The sequence below is a fragment of the Carlito syrichta genome, unplaced genomic scaffold (genome assembly GCF_000164805.1).
Source record: "Carlito syrichta isolate Samal-C Ts95f unplaced genomic scaffold, Tarsius_syrichta-2.0.1 Scaffold316494, whole genome shotgun sequence".
In the NCBI taxonomy this organism is placed as follows: domain Eukaryota; kingdom Metazoa; phylum Chordata; class Mammalia; order Primates; family Tarsiidae; genus Carlito; species Carlito syrichta.
Window position 1 is genome coordinate 209170 of NW_007260590.1, and position 14746 is coordinate 223915.

At 37.4% G+C, this 14746-nt stretch overlaps 1 protein-coding gene and 1 pseudogene across 1 annotated transcript in view; one reads left to right on the forward strand and one right to left on the reverse strand.

Annotated features, from left to right (window-relative positions):
• Positions 1–2407: 2407 nt before the first annotated feature.
• On the reverse strand, positions 2408–3100 carry LOC103277165 (annotated as a pseudogene).
• Positions 3101–3114: 14 nt separating this feature from the next.
• Positions 3115–14746, forward strand: part of LOC103277169 (metabotropic glutamate receptor 7-like) — a gene marked incomplete at its 3' end in the record, with an annotated part of 254759 nt that continues 243127 nt past the window's right edge. The window contains exon 1 of the mRNA XM_021707312.1: positions 3115–3204. Coding sequence (XP_021562987.1) covers positions 3115–3204 — 90 coding nt within the window. The remainder of the gene's footprint in view (positions 3205–14746) is intronic.

The following is a 14746-nucleotide window of genomic DNA, read 5'->3' on the forward strand; positions in this document are numbered from 1 at the left end:
ACCAGCAAAGCAAATAACTATGTCGATTATTCCTATCCACTGCAATATATTTAAGATGTTGGTTTATTATGTTGATAGGAAGTAAGACTCTGCCTATGAGGCAGGGGTGTATATTAGTACTGTATATCTTCTGATCAGTATTGCTGTGATAGTAAACCTGTTGTAACATTTATGGTAAATAAGGACATACATTTTTGGGAGTATACTAGTATTGTTTAAAAAAAAACTATAGCTTTACTTACCGATATCTCTTCCTCTGTATTATATGAAGACAAAGTTGGCAGGATACAATCTGCAAGCCAGGAAAAATATCTGCAAGCCAGGTGCTAAAATATTGTTGAGATGAATAAAAAATGCTAAGAAGCTCTAAAAAACTGGACAGATATAGTTTTTACACATGAGTTTGAAGAGGACTTAGAAAATAAAGGAGAGAGAGCAGGTGAATGTGCTCCCCTCTTTTAAAGAAACACAAATAACCATAATCAGAATGTTGCTAGAAATATGAAAATTAAGGTCACTTCTAATGACATCTCAGGTGGAAATCAGATCATAAAATTGGGAGTGGAAGAAAGAATTTATTGTTACAAATTGTCAAATAGCTTGAGTGAATTGCATGTGTTTCCTACGATTTTGTGAAAGATAGAACATTAGAGTGATACAATTGGTTATTTAGCTGAGCTGCTTTTTAATCTAAGTGTACAAGGCATATTTTGGTTGCTTCTCTTTTTTACAGAATTAAATTTTATTTCACATTGATACAAACCATGAAAAACATTTACATTTTTTCACATTACAACACAACATTTTGATGGAATATTTCTTGTCATAAGTAAAATCTTGCTGACATATGTAATGAAACAACAGCTAATGTTCTTCAAAACGTAAAGCAAAATAATTTACTATATGATTGCTTAAAATTTTTAAATCGAGACATAAATGTATGGCTTCATTATTAACATCCTATATACTTCCATTACTAAATTACTTCCATTATCAATTAGCACCCATTTATAAAGATGCATTCTTAACATTCTTTTGGTCAGTTGGAATTCTGCAGAAAAATTAACTGTCAGAAATGTCACGCATACATTTTTGCTACACATCAAACTATATGGTAACTACATGTGTATAGGGTTCTAACTAACCTTTATTACCTATGAATTTGTTTCCAAATAATTTTTTTCCATTAAAGTTGACATTTTGACAATGTGAAATCAAATGACTGCTATTTTTATGTTTGCACAAAAAGCTAATAAAAAATCATTTGACTGAAGTGAAAACTTCACATAGGTCCACTGGCAGATTCAAATAAATTTTTTAAATGGATTGCTTATTTTCTGTAGCAGTTGGTTTCAAACATATGTACAAGATAAGTAAACTTAAACGCTATGCTATGAGAAGATGAAATCATCTTAGAAATAGTTTTTTAAGACCAGTCTTAAAATATTTCAGAACATACTAGAATATGATTACTCTTTCAGTTGCTTACAGAAAAGTAAGACCACAGAATATGTGTTACCTGTATTAAAGGTTCTAAAAACTAAATAAGTTCAAATTTGGACTAAGGTATAGTCATTTGAAATAAATAGAACAGGAAGTTTTAAGTAATGTCTGGATTCTTTATAGAGTATAAATAGATTTTAAATATCTGTGATTCAGAATGTCAAATTATAGCATGTATTGACAGTTGATGTCTATGACAGTGAGACAATATACGGTCTGTTACAGGGACAGTAATGAAAGAAATAACTTTTTAAAATGTTTCTTGAGAGAAAAGAATATTAAGTAGAAACAATATCAGGAAAAAGAACAGCCTGGTACCAAAATAAAAGGACAATGAACTGAAAAGAACAATATTACTTATTGACACTTAACATCATAACCCCTAATATTAGGAATAATGTAACATGATCTCATTTTTAGTACATATTACAATCATTACTCATATATCAATACATATAAAACTACAGACACTGCATGATGACTGAGCAATTTTGGAAGAAATCCATGGACTAAGTCACAGCATGCATAAATCACTTATATGCTAATTTCTCATTTATACTAGAAAAAATTTCATTAAGCATACTAGTAATTTTCAAGTGATTTAAGAAAAAAATTTAGTTGCAGTATTCTAATATTTTGCTTAATTACATTAGATAAAAAAGAAGCTAGTCGCTTCACCTATTTTAATACTAGTATGCTCTGGATCTTATTATAAGAGTACAAGCATAGAAACTTAAGAGATCGTAAATTTCCCATGAGGAAACATTATCTAGTCTGTGTCCTTGGCATGATTTGCAAAACATTTTAACACTGCAGACATTATAAGATCGAAGACTGGGCATAGGAGAATTACACTCTACTGTAATGATGCTGGTGTACTTCTACACAAGGTCTCTTCGTGATGTCAATCAATTGGAGGTAGGAGTTAATCAGTGAATTGCTTGATAGCCATCATTTCCGTTGACACGAACTGTGCATCATTCCTCCATAGGTTTTAAAGGTTACATGGCTGGATCAACCAATGTTTTTAGTTTTTCAACAGTAAGAGAACTAAACATCAGGGAAACTAGAGGGTCACAATTTCCATGGCATTGGCGTATAGAAATATCTTTATTAGTGCCACTGATATGACCCTTTGGAAACAAAGCCCCAAAGAGGAAGCCAGCAACTTAGTGCAGTAACACCTGCCAGTTTCTGCTGCGTGGTGAGAGCAGTATATAAAGATAAAGCTCCTTCCTGAGAAAATCCTTCCAAAATATTTCCATTAGAAGGAATGCCATTCTTCACCACTTGATTGATCAGAGCTTTTATATTTTCTGCTGCCTGTTTAATTCCAGCTTCATCCTCCTGTGAATAGGGTGAAAGTCCAACAATATCAAACCAAGAAGGCATAGCCATGTTCATATTTAATGTTAACAGGCATAGCAGGTACGTGGGGGCAGATATATTTGATGTGGGAACGTCTGATACCTGCAAAGGCTTCTGCCCATCCGTGCCCGGAATCTCCAAATCCATGAGGGAAAATCACCGCGGCGGTGGCCTTCCAGGTGGCAGGCATGATGGCAGGCAGCGGGACAGACATGTTATTGCCACACATAAGCGGTTCGGCCCATGACTCCGGCGGAAGAGGAGAAGGGCGCCCTGACGCGGTCCGAGGGCATGCGAGCTAGTCCTGGCCAGCCCCAGTGGGCATGTGCTCGGGCGCGTGCGCTACTTCTCACTTATAGAAATTTGTCAGAGACAATTTTTATAGACAATTTTTAAAATACATGTAACGTAAAACTTACCATGGTAACCATTTTAAAAAATAAGTTTAGTTGCATTAGTTACATTCACAATGCTATACAGCCATCACCATTGTCCATTTCCAGACATTTTTTTATTACCTCAAAGGAAACTCAGTCACTTGTGTCCCATTTTATACGTGTCAAAATAATGTATGCAGACACTTCCCTACCACTTTCCAACTCCAGATCAAGTTTGAAGTTACATCATTTACAGCTGTTGCCCCAGTATCTCTAGTAAAGGTGTCTTCTTCATTAACCTGTCACATTATCTGTTGACTTTATTTATAACAGATCAAGATTTACCTCAATTTCACATTACTCTCTTCCCCTCCTCCTAATCTAGCTGCACATCAGTTCTTTTTGCTCACCTTTCAATCTAGTGGCCTACTAACACTTGTACTATCTGTTTTGCTATGCATTGTGTATTTGACTCCTTATTTTGTAAGATGAAAATATTAGCATCCTTATCCTTCCCTTCACTATCTTTTTATCTATTTCTCAACTTCAGTTAACTGCACTTTACTTTTACATTGTAGTGAATGTTAATATAATTGCCAGCTAATGTGTATAGCAAAATGAATAAGCTTGATTTGAAGGTACTGAAAACATTGCTGAAAAATATTTGATAAGGAGATTGTGTGTGTGATTCATAGATTTAATCAATGAAATCAGTAGAAGCCAGGAATATATTGTGATTAACTCATGAGGAAAAGGTTGAACTTTGTGTTTTCCCCATGGTGGTGGAATCCATCTATTTCTGCCTTTTTATTTGGGTTGGTGAATAAAACTTCACCAGTGAATATCAATGATAGAGAATCCAGACACAGAACAGGTGAGGAACAAGGTTTTCATAGGCTTATTTAGTCTTGGGATCTGCTGTAGTTGCACCTGTGACTAAATCCTGGGAACAGAAAGAGTTTCAGTGACTCATGTGTTTAGGTGAAACATCCTTCTACCTTCATGTCTGAATCATGAGATATTCTCCTCTGGGAGCTGCCACCAAAGAGAAAGAGAAACATAGGTGTTTCATGTTCTTAAGGCTGAGGTCATGATTCCAAGAAAATAATTTAGAAGTTGAGAAAGGCCAAGAAAATCTAAATGTGTACTATGGTTTCTTCTGGGTGACTCCTATGATACCCATGGGCATTAGGTTTGTATGCAAATATGAAAGAGGATGAAGTTAGGTTTCTGTCCATAATGCTCTACCTGGAAGGAAGATGCTAGCTGTATTCTCATAAAGCTCCATCCTCTACCCTTCATCCACCTTTAACCATTCCCAAGGTCCTGTTCTTTTAGACCCTTAAATGTGTTTAAGGAGATAGTAAGGGATCAATATGTGGTTAAAGAAAGGTGTTACTACATCACTGCTTCCAGATATGTTGACTGTATGAAATACTTCCCCAAATTCAGGTGCCACCAAATATTTAGATACCCACTTTGATTTACTTTCCTTTTCCACTAGTTCATAAGTAAACTATTTAGTCAAGTATAACTAGTTTTCTCTGGATTTCATGTGACTTACCTTGTTTATATGACTCACCTATCTTAGATGAACATTACTTCATCTGAAATGACTTTACTACCATCTACATTCAAGGATAAATATGGAGCAAAATGCATTCATGCCATGGGGTTTAATAAAGCATATAACTTTATGACTAGATAGTCAACATTCCTACTATCATGGAAATTCCAGCTACTTGTAATCATTCTCATTACTGCAAATTCCCTAGCTCCTGCAGTGTTCTGGACATTTGTACTCTCTTCTTTAGGGAAACATTGAGAAGTACAGATCCTCAACCCTTCCACTTGATATCTCTGTCATTGTACAGACATAAATTTTGCAGAAGTTCTTTAGCTCACTTATATGCTGGAACAGTATTTGAATCTTTATGGACACAATAAGATAGTTTCCAAGTGTCAATTTCTTGTTACCTGTGTCTTTGTCCATGAATTTTGAATTTACCATACATTGCTTGTGCTGTGTTAAGCAAAAGAGTATGTAAGACTCTTAGCTATAAAAGTGCACATGTAACAGTTTTTAGAATGGAAAAGGGAACAGTGGTTACAACAAGCTCTCAGATGCAGGAAGCAGGTTCCCTGTGATCATCCTTTTAGTACTGCCCTCCAGGGATATGTATCAGTGACTTCTGGGGTTGTGCCTGAGATCTCATGAGTAAGTAGTGGTAGAGAGCTGAGAACATACCTCTTCACTTTGTGACCCAGAAAGTGACCACATTCTACATTGTGTCATTAAAATAAGGTGCTAATTTTATTGGCAGTAGTAATTTTACATATAACTATAGAGTAGGGAAAAAGCACAGTTCACAGTTACATGGGGGTAGTAAAAATTCTGTGTGATACCACCTCTCTAGTGTATGACCACCAATAGAAAAACCTGCTTTGGTCCTACTCCTAACAAATAATTAAAACCATGGTGACATAAGTTTCTCTTTATGATATCACAATGAGATTTTCTGTAATGTGTACCATGGAATAAAATTTAGGATATAAAAGTGGCACACTTGGATATCTAACTGAGGTTATTTCTAAGCAAAGTACTGAACATGTGAGAGAAGCAAGATAAAGAAGAAGATGTTAATGAAAGTAGAACAAGCTACTTTGTAAATAAATGATGTTCTAAAATTCTCTGGGTTCCCATAAAAATAAAAAGATTAGGACCATTTATATACATTTCTGTATACCAAAGACTTGACTAATATAATGTTGAAAGTCAATGAGCAAAAAAATTAAATGGTTAGATGAAAGTTAACAAAAATGCTGCAGAATATCGTTATTTCAAAGAATCTGCCTTAATCTAATTTGTACTCTAAATTTTCAAGAGATAAACTCCTGAGGAATTAAAAGAAGTAATCATACAATAATAATGTTTATCGTCTCCTTGAGTGAAACTTGAACTGGTATTACTTTATGAATCATAACTCAATGATAAAACAGTGCCCAGTGATCCAACTTTTTCAGAGGCTTCCTGAAGAAAAAACATATACATATCCTTTTTTAGAAATACTGGGACAATTCAACAAACTCTAGGAGCCCATGGGCCACTAAGAACAAAGACAGAAGTTTTGACCAATATTAGTTTTAAGGCACCACAATCACTTGCTGAGTTGATTGGTAACGCTGTTGTCCTCTACAAGCCCAGTGTGTGAAGTGTAAGTATGGCAGCTATTTCTTCTAATAAGGAGTTAGCCATACTCAACTTCAACAAAAATTAAGAAACAGGGACATATAGTCCAAACAGAAGAAATAAGATAAAGCTCCATTAATTGACAGAGAACACCTGAATAATAAATAGAGAAATTTCCTTCCTTCTTTCATGTCTGCACAAGGTTAGACAAAACACAGCTGAGAGGAAGAAGTAAAGAGAAGGGAAGAGAGAAAGAAAGAAGGAAGAAAAGAAAGAAGGAAGGAAAGAAATAAGATGCTCTAAAGGCAGGAAAGATGTTGATGAGGAGGAAAAACTATTGAGTAGGGAAGAAAACTCCTTCCTGTTTCCTCCTTGTACCTGCTCTTTGTGTCCTGATAGCCCTTTGGCAGTAGGTCTTAGCACCTATACCAACACTTCTTTCCTCTCAGCATAAACGTTAGTGCCTGGGCTCACACTGAGGTCACCTCCCTGTGTCTATTGTATGGCAATACATGACCAGGTCTCCAGTGGTCAAACATGCCAGATACAAGAACAGGCTTTTGGATGTGCCTACTGACATGGGTATTTGACTCTTGATGGATGGGTTGGAGTTGGTACTCCCACTATTATAGATTTGCCCAATCCCATCCAGCCCTTTCGCTTGGAGTTGCTGGGTCTAATTCCACCAGTAACCAGTGCTGATGGCATATCCAGAGACAGCGCACATAAGATAGAGGGTCTCCAAATGATTCACCAATTCTGGACCTCATTCTTGCAGCTGCACCTGGTACAGGACACATGTGGACAAAGAGAACCTCAGTGTATCCTTGCGTCCAGGCAGCATCCCAATCCTTCATGTGTGAGACTCTCATATGTGGAAGCTGACACCAGAAAGAGGAAGAACCACAGAGTCTCATGCTTTTGTCGATGGCACTAAGCAAGTATTTCCCAGACTGAGCAGGACCCTAATTTAAATAAATGTGTGGCAGTTCCTTGGTACACAAGTGAGAATTTGAATGAGGGAGGTGCTTTTGAATGTAAAATGGAAGAGACTTCTGTCTTAAGGTCATACTGGAAAGAGGATACTGGTTATAGTCTCATAAACTCAGTGCTGTTTTAGCAGAAATACTTCACTGAGTCAAGAATCTTCACCGGCACCAGGAAATGTTCTGAGAAAGCTGGTGAGGAGATGGAGTTTAGACATGGACCAAGGATGGCTTTGCCAGTAGGATCCACGCTGCCTTTATCGTAAAGATTTTAATATAAGCAACCTTGTGTATCCAAGGTCATCAAATTGTCTCATACCTGTTCAATCATGTTGGGAATTCAGGCTAATGGAATAATCCATTGAAATCAGGGAAATCTGAGTGTAATTCACTGTTTATCATATCTCAGAAAATCACCAGGTATAATGACAGAAAAGTGTCTCATTTCAGGACATAGGTATTTTCAATTAAACACTGAGAGCTGTCCTCCCAAGGTACTGTGAGACATAGAATTGAGTCTTGGAACTTCTAAAAAAGTATTAGGGCATATCACCATTCTCCTCCACATGCAGGTCTGAGGATGTTTCTTGAATTCTCTATGCTTCTCTCTGAAAAGTTGTAGATTGGGGATGGTGGTGACAGTTTCATACATAAACTCTATAATAGGAGGTCAGCCCTGGTAGTGAGTGTCACTACCCTCCCTGGGAACCTGAGAGGACCTCTGTGAGCCCTCCACTCTGAATGCAAAAGGGACACATGACCTGCCCTGAGCAATCACACCTGTGATAAGGGGAAGGTCAGTGATGCTCAAACCCAGTGTCCTGAGACCTATATTGATCAATTCAGATTAATCTGACTCTGAAAGAACCATTCCTGTGAGTACCAAGTTCAAACACATACAATTGTAGAAAAAAAAAACTATGATAAAAATAAACTCAGAAAATCTGATAAACAGAAATAGACTCAGTTATGGCAAAGATGATGGATTTATCAGAAAAAGGAGTAATAAAAATATGTTGCAAACATATTCAGAGATTAAAGAAAATATAAACATAATGAGATAAATGGAAGCTATTTTAAAAAGGAATCAAATGAACTCTTAGAGCCAAAAATATATACTTGATATAAAATATTTTCTGAGTAGGCTTAATATCAGATTAGTCAGTGCAGATAAAAAGATTAGTAATAGTGATTGAAACTAATCAAATTGAAAGAGAGACAAAAGGACAGAAAAAAAATAAAATTTGAAAGATTTTATTCTGTAACTTGTAAGAACACATAAGAATTACAAACTTAAAGTTAACCAGAAATAAGAAAAAAATAACCCTAATAAACATGCGTTTAGATCTTTAAACCTGTCTCCTCTGCACATTCTGTTCTACAACACCCATTCTCTGCTAGCTGTGGATAAGAAGAAACATGGGGCTAAAAAGACCTCAACTGCTGCTCTCCAGACTACTGTGACAGACTTCCCATCAAGAAGCTGAGCCATTTTATCTGGGAAAGTAAGTTCTGTCCTCAGTCCCTGTCTCCTTAAATCCCTGCAACTCACCACAGACTTCCAATGATGTTCTTTCAAGACCCTCATGGTTCATCAGATATTATTTTCATATGCATTTTAGGAACAGTATAACCATTTTGGCATTAAAAAGGTGAGGTCATAAAAGAGAAGGAACATAATCTGCAAATCAGTTTGGGGAATTATACCATCTTCAAAATATTAAGTCTGCTAATCTATGAGCAACTGAACATACAAAGCATTTCAATGCATTAAAGTTTTAATTTTCTTTAGCAATGTTTTATAGTTTTGAGTACACAGTCTTGTCCTATTTTCTAAAATGTATCCCTAAGATTATTATTATTATTATTATTAAAATTACTAATTTTGATGGTATTTAAATGAAAAAATTTTAGGTTAATTATACTGTATTGTATTTGATGTGTTTACATTGTATTGTGCAACATTATTTCTAAACAAATATTGAGTTTAGATAAGATAATATTTCCAAACATATTTACCTTTTAAAATAATTTTGTGTTTCAAGGTCATTTGAAATTCCATAAATGTTTTAGGAAGAACATGTTTGCCTATTATTTTAAATAATCCTGCTATGATTTGTTTAGATTTGTGCATAATTGGTAGTTTATTAGTGGATAATAGACTTCATACTGATATTGAAATTCCTGATTAATGACCATAGTGTCTCTTGCCATTTATTTTGTTTTTCTTTTAAACTTCTAAACAAGTATTTTATAATTTTCAGTTGTCAATGCCCTAAACTTCAAGAACATCAGTTTTTTGTAGGTGCACATGTTGGCTCCTCTTTGTCACTATGGAGACCACTCATCACATAAATTGTCTTTGTAAGAGGGTGTAAGAAAGAATTTAGAAAATCTGGGCTTGTGTTAGGATTTTCAAAATACAATTCAGAAAGGAAACTATATTCAGCAGCATTCTTCAGAAAGACATTACTAATAGGTGAAGCATAGATAGATGATAGACAGATAGAGAGAGAGATACAGGATTGATAGATAGATGATAGATAAATAGATAGGATAGATAGATACATAGATGCATAGATGATAAATATATGGGAAGATAAATGATGGCTAGATAGGTAGAAGATAACAGACAGATGATAGATGGTAGATAGATATTGATAGGTGGATAGATGATAGGTTGGATAGATGATAGATTGATAGTAGACAGATGATAGGTAAATGAAAGATAGACAGATGAGAGGATAGATAGGTAGAGAGATAGATAACAGATTATAGATAGAAAGATAGATAGAGACAGATAGGTAGATGGAGATAGATGAGCAAGAATTTATAGGATAATTATTCAATGTGATGATGAAGACTAGAAATCCCAGAATAGATTGTTTGCAGGGTGAAGAATCAGGACATTCCGTAGCATAGTTCAGACTCAGTCAAAAGGTCTGAGACCCAGAGAAGCTCATGATGTATCTTTATCTGAAGTCAAGGACCTGAAAACCCAGGGCAATACTAGTATCATCCTGGAGTCCAAAGACCATATAAATGAGTACTTGTGCTCATGAACATGAGATGGGTGTCCCCAGCTCCATAAGAGACAGAGAACTTGACTTTTCTCTGCCTTTGTCATCTATCTGGCACTTAGCTCAATAGGTTGTTTCCAGTAGAAGTAAGAAATGAAGTAAAATGCTTTGCTGAATATAAAACAACTTCACTGAATTTATACCAAACCAGATCCTTGGACTGATGATCCACTGACTGAGTGGACAATCTCGTCAGCAAACACCAGCACAGACAATTGTAGGAATCATGCCTTAGCAGCTCTGTAGGAATTCCTTAATTCAGTCAAGTAGAGACCTAAAGTTCTATCACAGAGACTTTGCTTGCATTTGGATACCTTAAGAAAGTGGGATATTATGCAGACACAAAGAAGGACAAATATATGGACTTTGCAGCAAATTGGATGGATTTGGAGTTGATCATACTCAGTGATTTATCACAGAAACAAAGAACTGAGTTCCATATGTTATCACTCATAAAGTAACCTTGAACAATTATAATGCTATAAGAAAGTGATTGGTAGTAGTGGAAAACTATCAGGGGAGGGGAAGTGGGACTGGCTGTTGAGGGAAACTGCTAGAGGAGGGAGGGGCATACCTCACCAACATGGGTACCTGCATGATCAATGTTTGTATACCTAACCCTGAATTGTAGCCCACATCTTTATAATAAATTAATTTTATAATAATAAAAAAGAAAGTGGGAGAAATCCAAACATCTGGTTTGGAAAAACTTCAGTGAATGTGTCTTATAATCACCAAAACAGTTTCCTTCATATTTTGCTTTTAAAGTTATACATTTAACTCATAAAACAGGGTATCCCCATTGTCTCTGTCCCTGTCTTAGCCTCAGCACAGTTGCTTTCTCCCTCAGGGTATCTGACACTCTCAGAATGTGGGTTTTCACACAGTGTCTCTTGCACAGTAATACACAGCCATGTCCTCAGGTCTCACCTTGCTCAGCTCTATGTAGACTGTGCTCATGGACGTGTCCTTGGTCATGGAGGATCTATCTTAGAACTTCTGTGCACAGCTTGTGTCATCAGTACCAGGGTTAACCAGTCCCATCCACTGCAGCTCTTGTCCAGTGGCCTGTCATACATAGTACATAAAGGAGTTGGTGAAGCTGTATCCAGAATCCTCACTGGAGGCCTTCACTGAGTCCCCAAGCTTTCTCCCCTCAGCCCCAGACTACACCACCTGGTCCTGTGAGTGGGCACCTGTAGAGACAAGACAGGAGTGAGTGAAATTCTCTTGACTTGCCCTGGTCCCATCATCAGCCCTGGCACTTGGGCATTCCTTACCTGTAGCTGCTGCCACCATGAAGAAGATCCTCCAGCTCCAGTCCATGGTAAGGAACTGTCTTCTCAGGGACTTCTCTATAGATGGGATATGGCTGTTAGGTGATGCTCTCAATGCACAAACGTATCTGTATCTACCTGAGTAGCCCTCTGGTCATTTGTATATTTATAAGCTAGAATATTTTATAGTCAAAACCTATTTTTGCATGAGAAAGAGAAGATAGATGACACATGGATCATGCGACAGTGGGATGCTAAGGTCAAATTCTAATCCTGTTTGAGGATAGTGTTCAGAACGTCCTTAACTCTATAATGATTGAGCTTCTCCAACAGAAGAGCAAGCCTTCACAGGACACATTTCTCTTTTTGAACACTCACTATAATGACTCCAAGGTAACCCAATCAATATAGGCTTTCTTATCTGAATGTCATATTATTGTGATCAGTGTTCTTCACACAATTTTCACTCATTTGTATATGTGTACATATATATGTATGTGTGTGAATCTAAATGTGTAGAAATCCTCCCTCTCTATGGTTACTTAATACTAAGATATCTGGCAGAGTTGCAGAGTCCCCTCCTACATCTGTTCTCATTGCAATATTGAATTTGATAAATGCTCCCAATAGAATGGGATATATTGTGCAACTTCAGTAATCCTTATCACCTTATTATTATTATAGACGTTTTTGAAAGAGAAAGATCCAGTTCCCCAGAGAAAACCTCTCCCCAGTCTCCTGATTACCTCTTCTGGGTCTGAAGCCTGTCTGGGTGGGTCCTGAGCAGTCCAGCCCTCATCCTGCACGGAAGTTCCATCTTGGTTCACAGAGGGAGACTGAATCTCCTTTTAGTTCTCAAGCCTCAGGAAAAGGAGAGCTCACTTAAATAGTCCCTGTTGAGGAGAAACACTCACTTCCTGGTCTGATTGCAATAACTGCAGACCTCAACCAGAAACTGCTTATGGGGAGGGCCTTACATATCCCCCTGTGGTGAGCAGGAGGTACACGTGTGTTGAGAGGTCTTTGGTGATAGAAACAGGATCATGGATCCTGCATCCCACAACAGAGTCTGCAGTGCAGTATCCCAGTGCTTCCTCAGAATTGTGGCCTGTGTCATACCCTCAACGTAGGCTGGGCTCTGAGACTTGCTTCTGACAATGGAGGAGACCTGGAAAGTGTGGGAACACTGGGTTGCTGCTTGTGACTGCTGCTCAGGACACTGCTGTCACCACCAGGGTTGGAGCCTGTGGCTGAGGCCAGACTTTTGTTGGAAGAACACCTTGAATACTCAGGGAAACCTGGAGTTCACATACCCAAAGAAGGGAAGACCTTTGAAGACTAGGGGGCAGAGGCAGTCCATTTTGGGCTGCTCAGGTGATATTGCTCTGCAATGTTGTCACCTCATTGGGGGGTGTCATCTGGTTGTTGAGTGTGGTTCATCAACTAGTGGGACTCCAGACTTCCTGAGGTCCCTTTTCATCATGAAGGCAGGAAGGCTTGTCCATTTGTGTCTCCAGCCTGCTAATTGTGTTCCCTTTCTGACCTCCTACTCAGTGGACCTCAGGGCATGTGACACACAGACAGAGGCCCTTAGATACACTTGTAATCACCCAAGCTAGATCCCTGTAGGAAATCCCTGATCTCTTCATGGCTATGTGTCTCTGGTTGAACCCTAAGGGATTTGTGGGGGGCCAACCCCTGCAGGTTTTAGGGGTCCCTTGAAAGGTGTGGCAGCGTTGGTGAAACTGGAAGGGATAGATAATAAAAGAAAGAAAGAAAGAGACTGGACTCTATCTAGTGCAGAAGCCGTTTAATGGGACAAACCGTAAGTCTTTTATCCCAAAATGTCACAGGTTAAATCACAAGACTTTCACGTGAACACAAAGCCAGGTGGATGAGGGGCATCCCCCACCCACCAGGTGTTTCCTCAAGCATGAGGAAAGACAATCCCAATTAAATCACAAGACTATTACATGAACCCAAAGCCAGGTGGATGAGGGGCATCCCCCACCCACCAGGCGTTTTCCCAAGCATGAGGAAGGACAATTCCCAAATTATCTCACTGTTCCTTATGCTTGGTTAATGTTCCTCAAAAGCAATACAGCAATTCTAACATCATAATATTCTAATAACCAATAACTTCTAAAGCTTGTGCATACACAAAACCTAATAACTAACTTAAATCCTAATCCCTTTCTGTTCCAAGCTAATTCTACCTGCACTATAGAAACTCTTAATTATAGCTCAAAGCAGTTCCTAAAGAATGTGGCCCAGTCCAAAGATCATGCTGGGCCGTTTCTAGGAACAATTGACTACAATCTCTTAACAAAATGATTATTATAAAATCCTATATATCTATCTTAATTTCTATAAAAGTTTCTAATTCCTAATCCTAATATATAAAATTGATCATCAGCAATAAAGCTTCTAAAACTAAAACCCAAATATAAACTGTAAATTGTACTAAGACCAAAACCACAATAGTAGAAAATGGGAGCAATGAAATTTCTAAAGTTAGCTGTATTCTTATTAAACCTCAAAATATCATGTTTGATCATGCTTGAACTAATATAATTCCCTGATATTAGCATGACCTATTTTATGATACTTTCTATGAGTAAAATAAATTCAATTTCTATAATAAGTAGAAAAACCCTACACCAACTGTAGCTAAAACCCGGTTTAAAAGAATGCAGCCCAGTCCAAAGTACACACTGGGCCCAGTCCAAAGTTCATGCCAGGCCATTTCTGGTAACTCTAGATAATCACCTATGCCATCTAAAGCTGAAAACAGCTCTCATATGTATATACTAATTCTACACATATACTTTTAAATCTTATAAAGAAGCTTATACTGTATTAAAGGCTCCTAAGTGTGACATGAGTTTGAATTATATTAAGTTTAATGTCGAAACCGCAGTCTGTGAGAAACGGGAACAATGGACTCCTAAAGTTAGCCATGCCT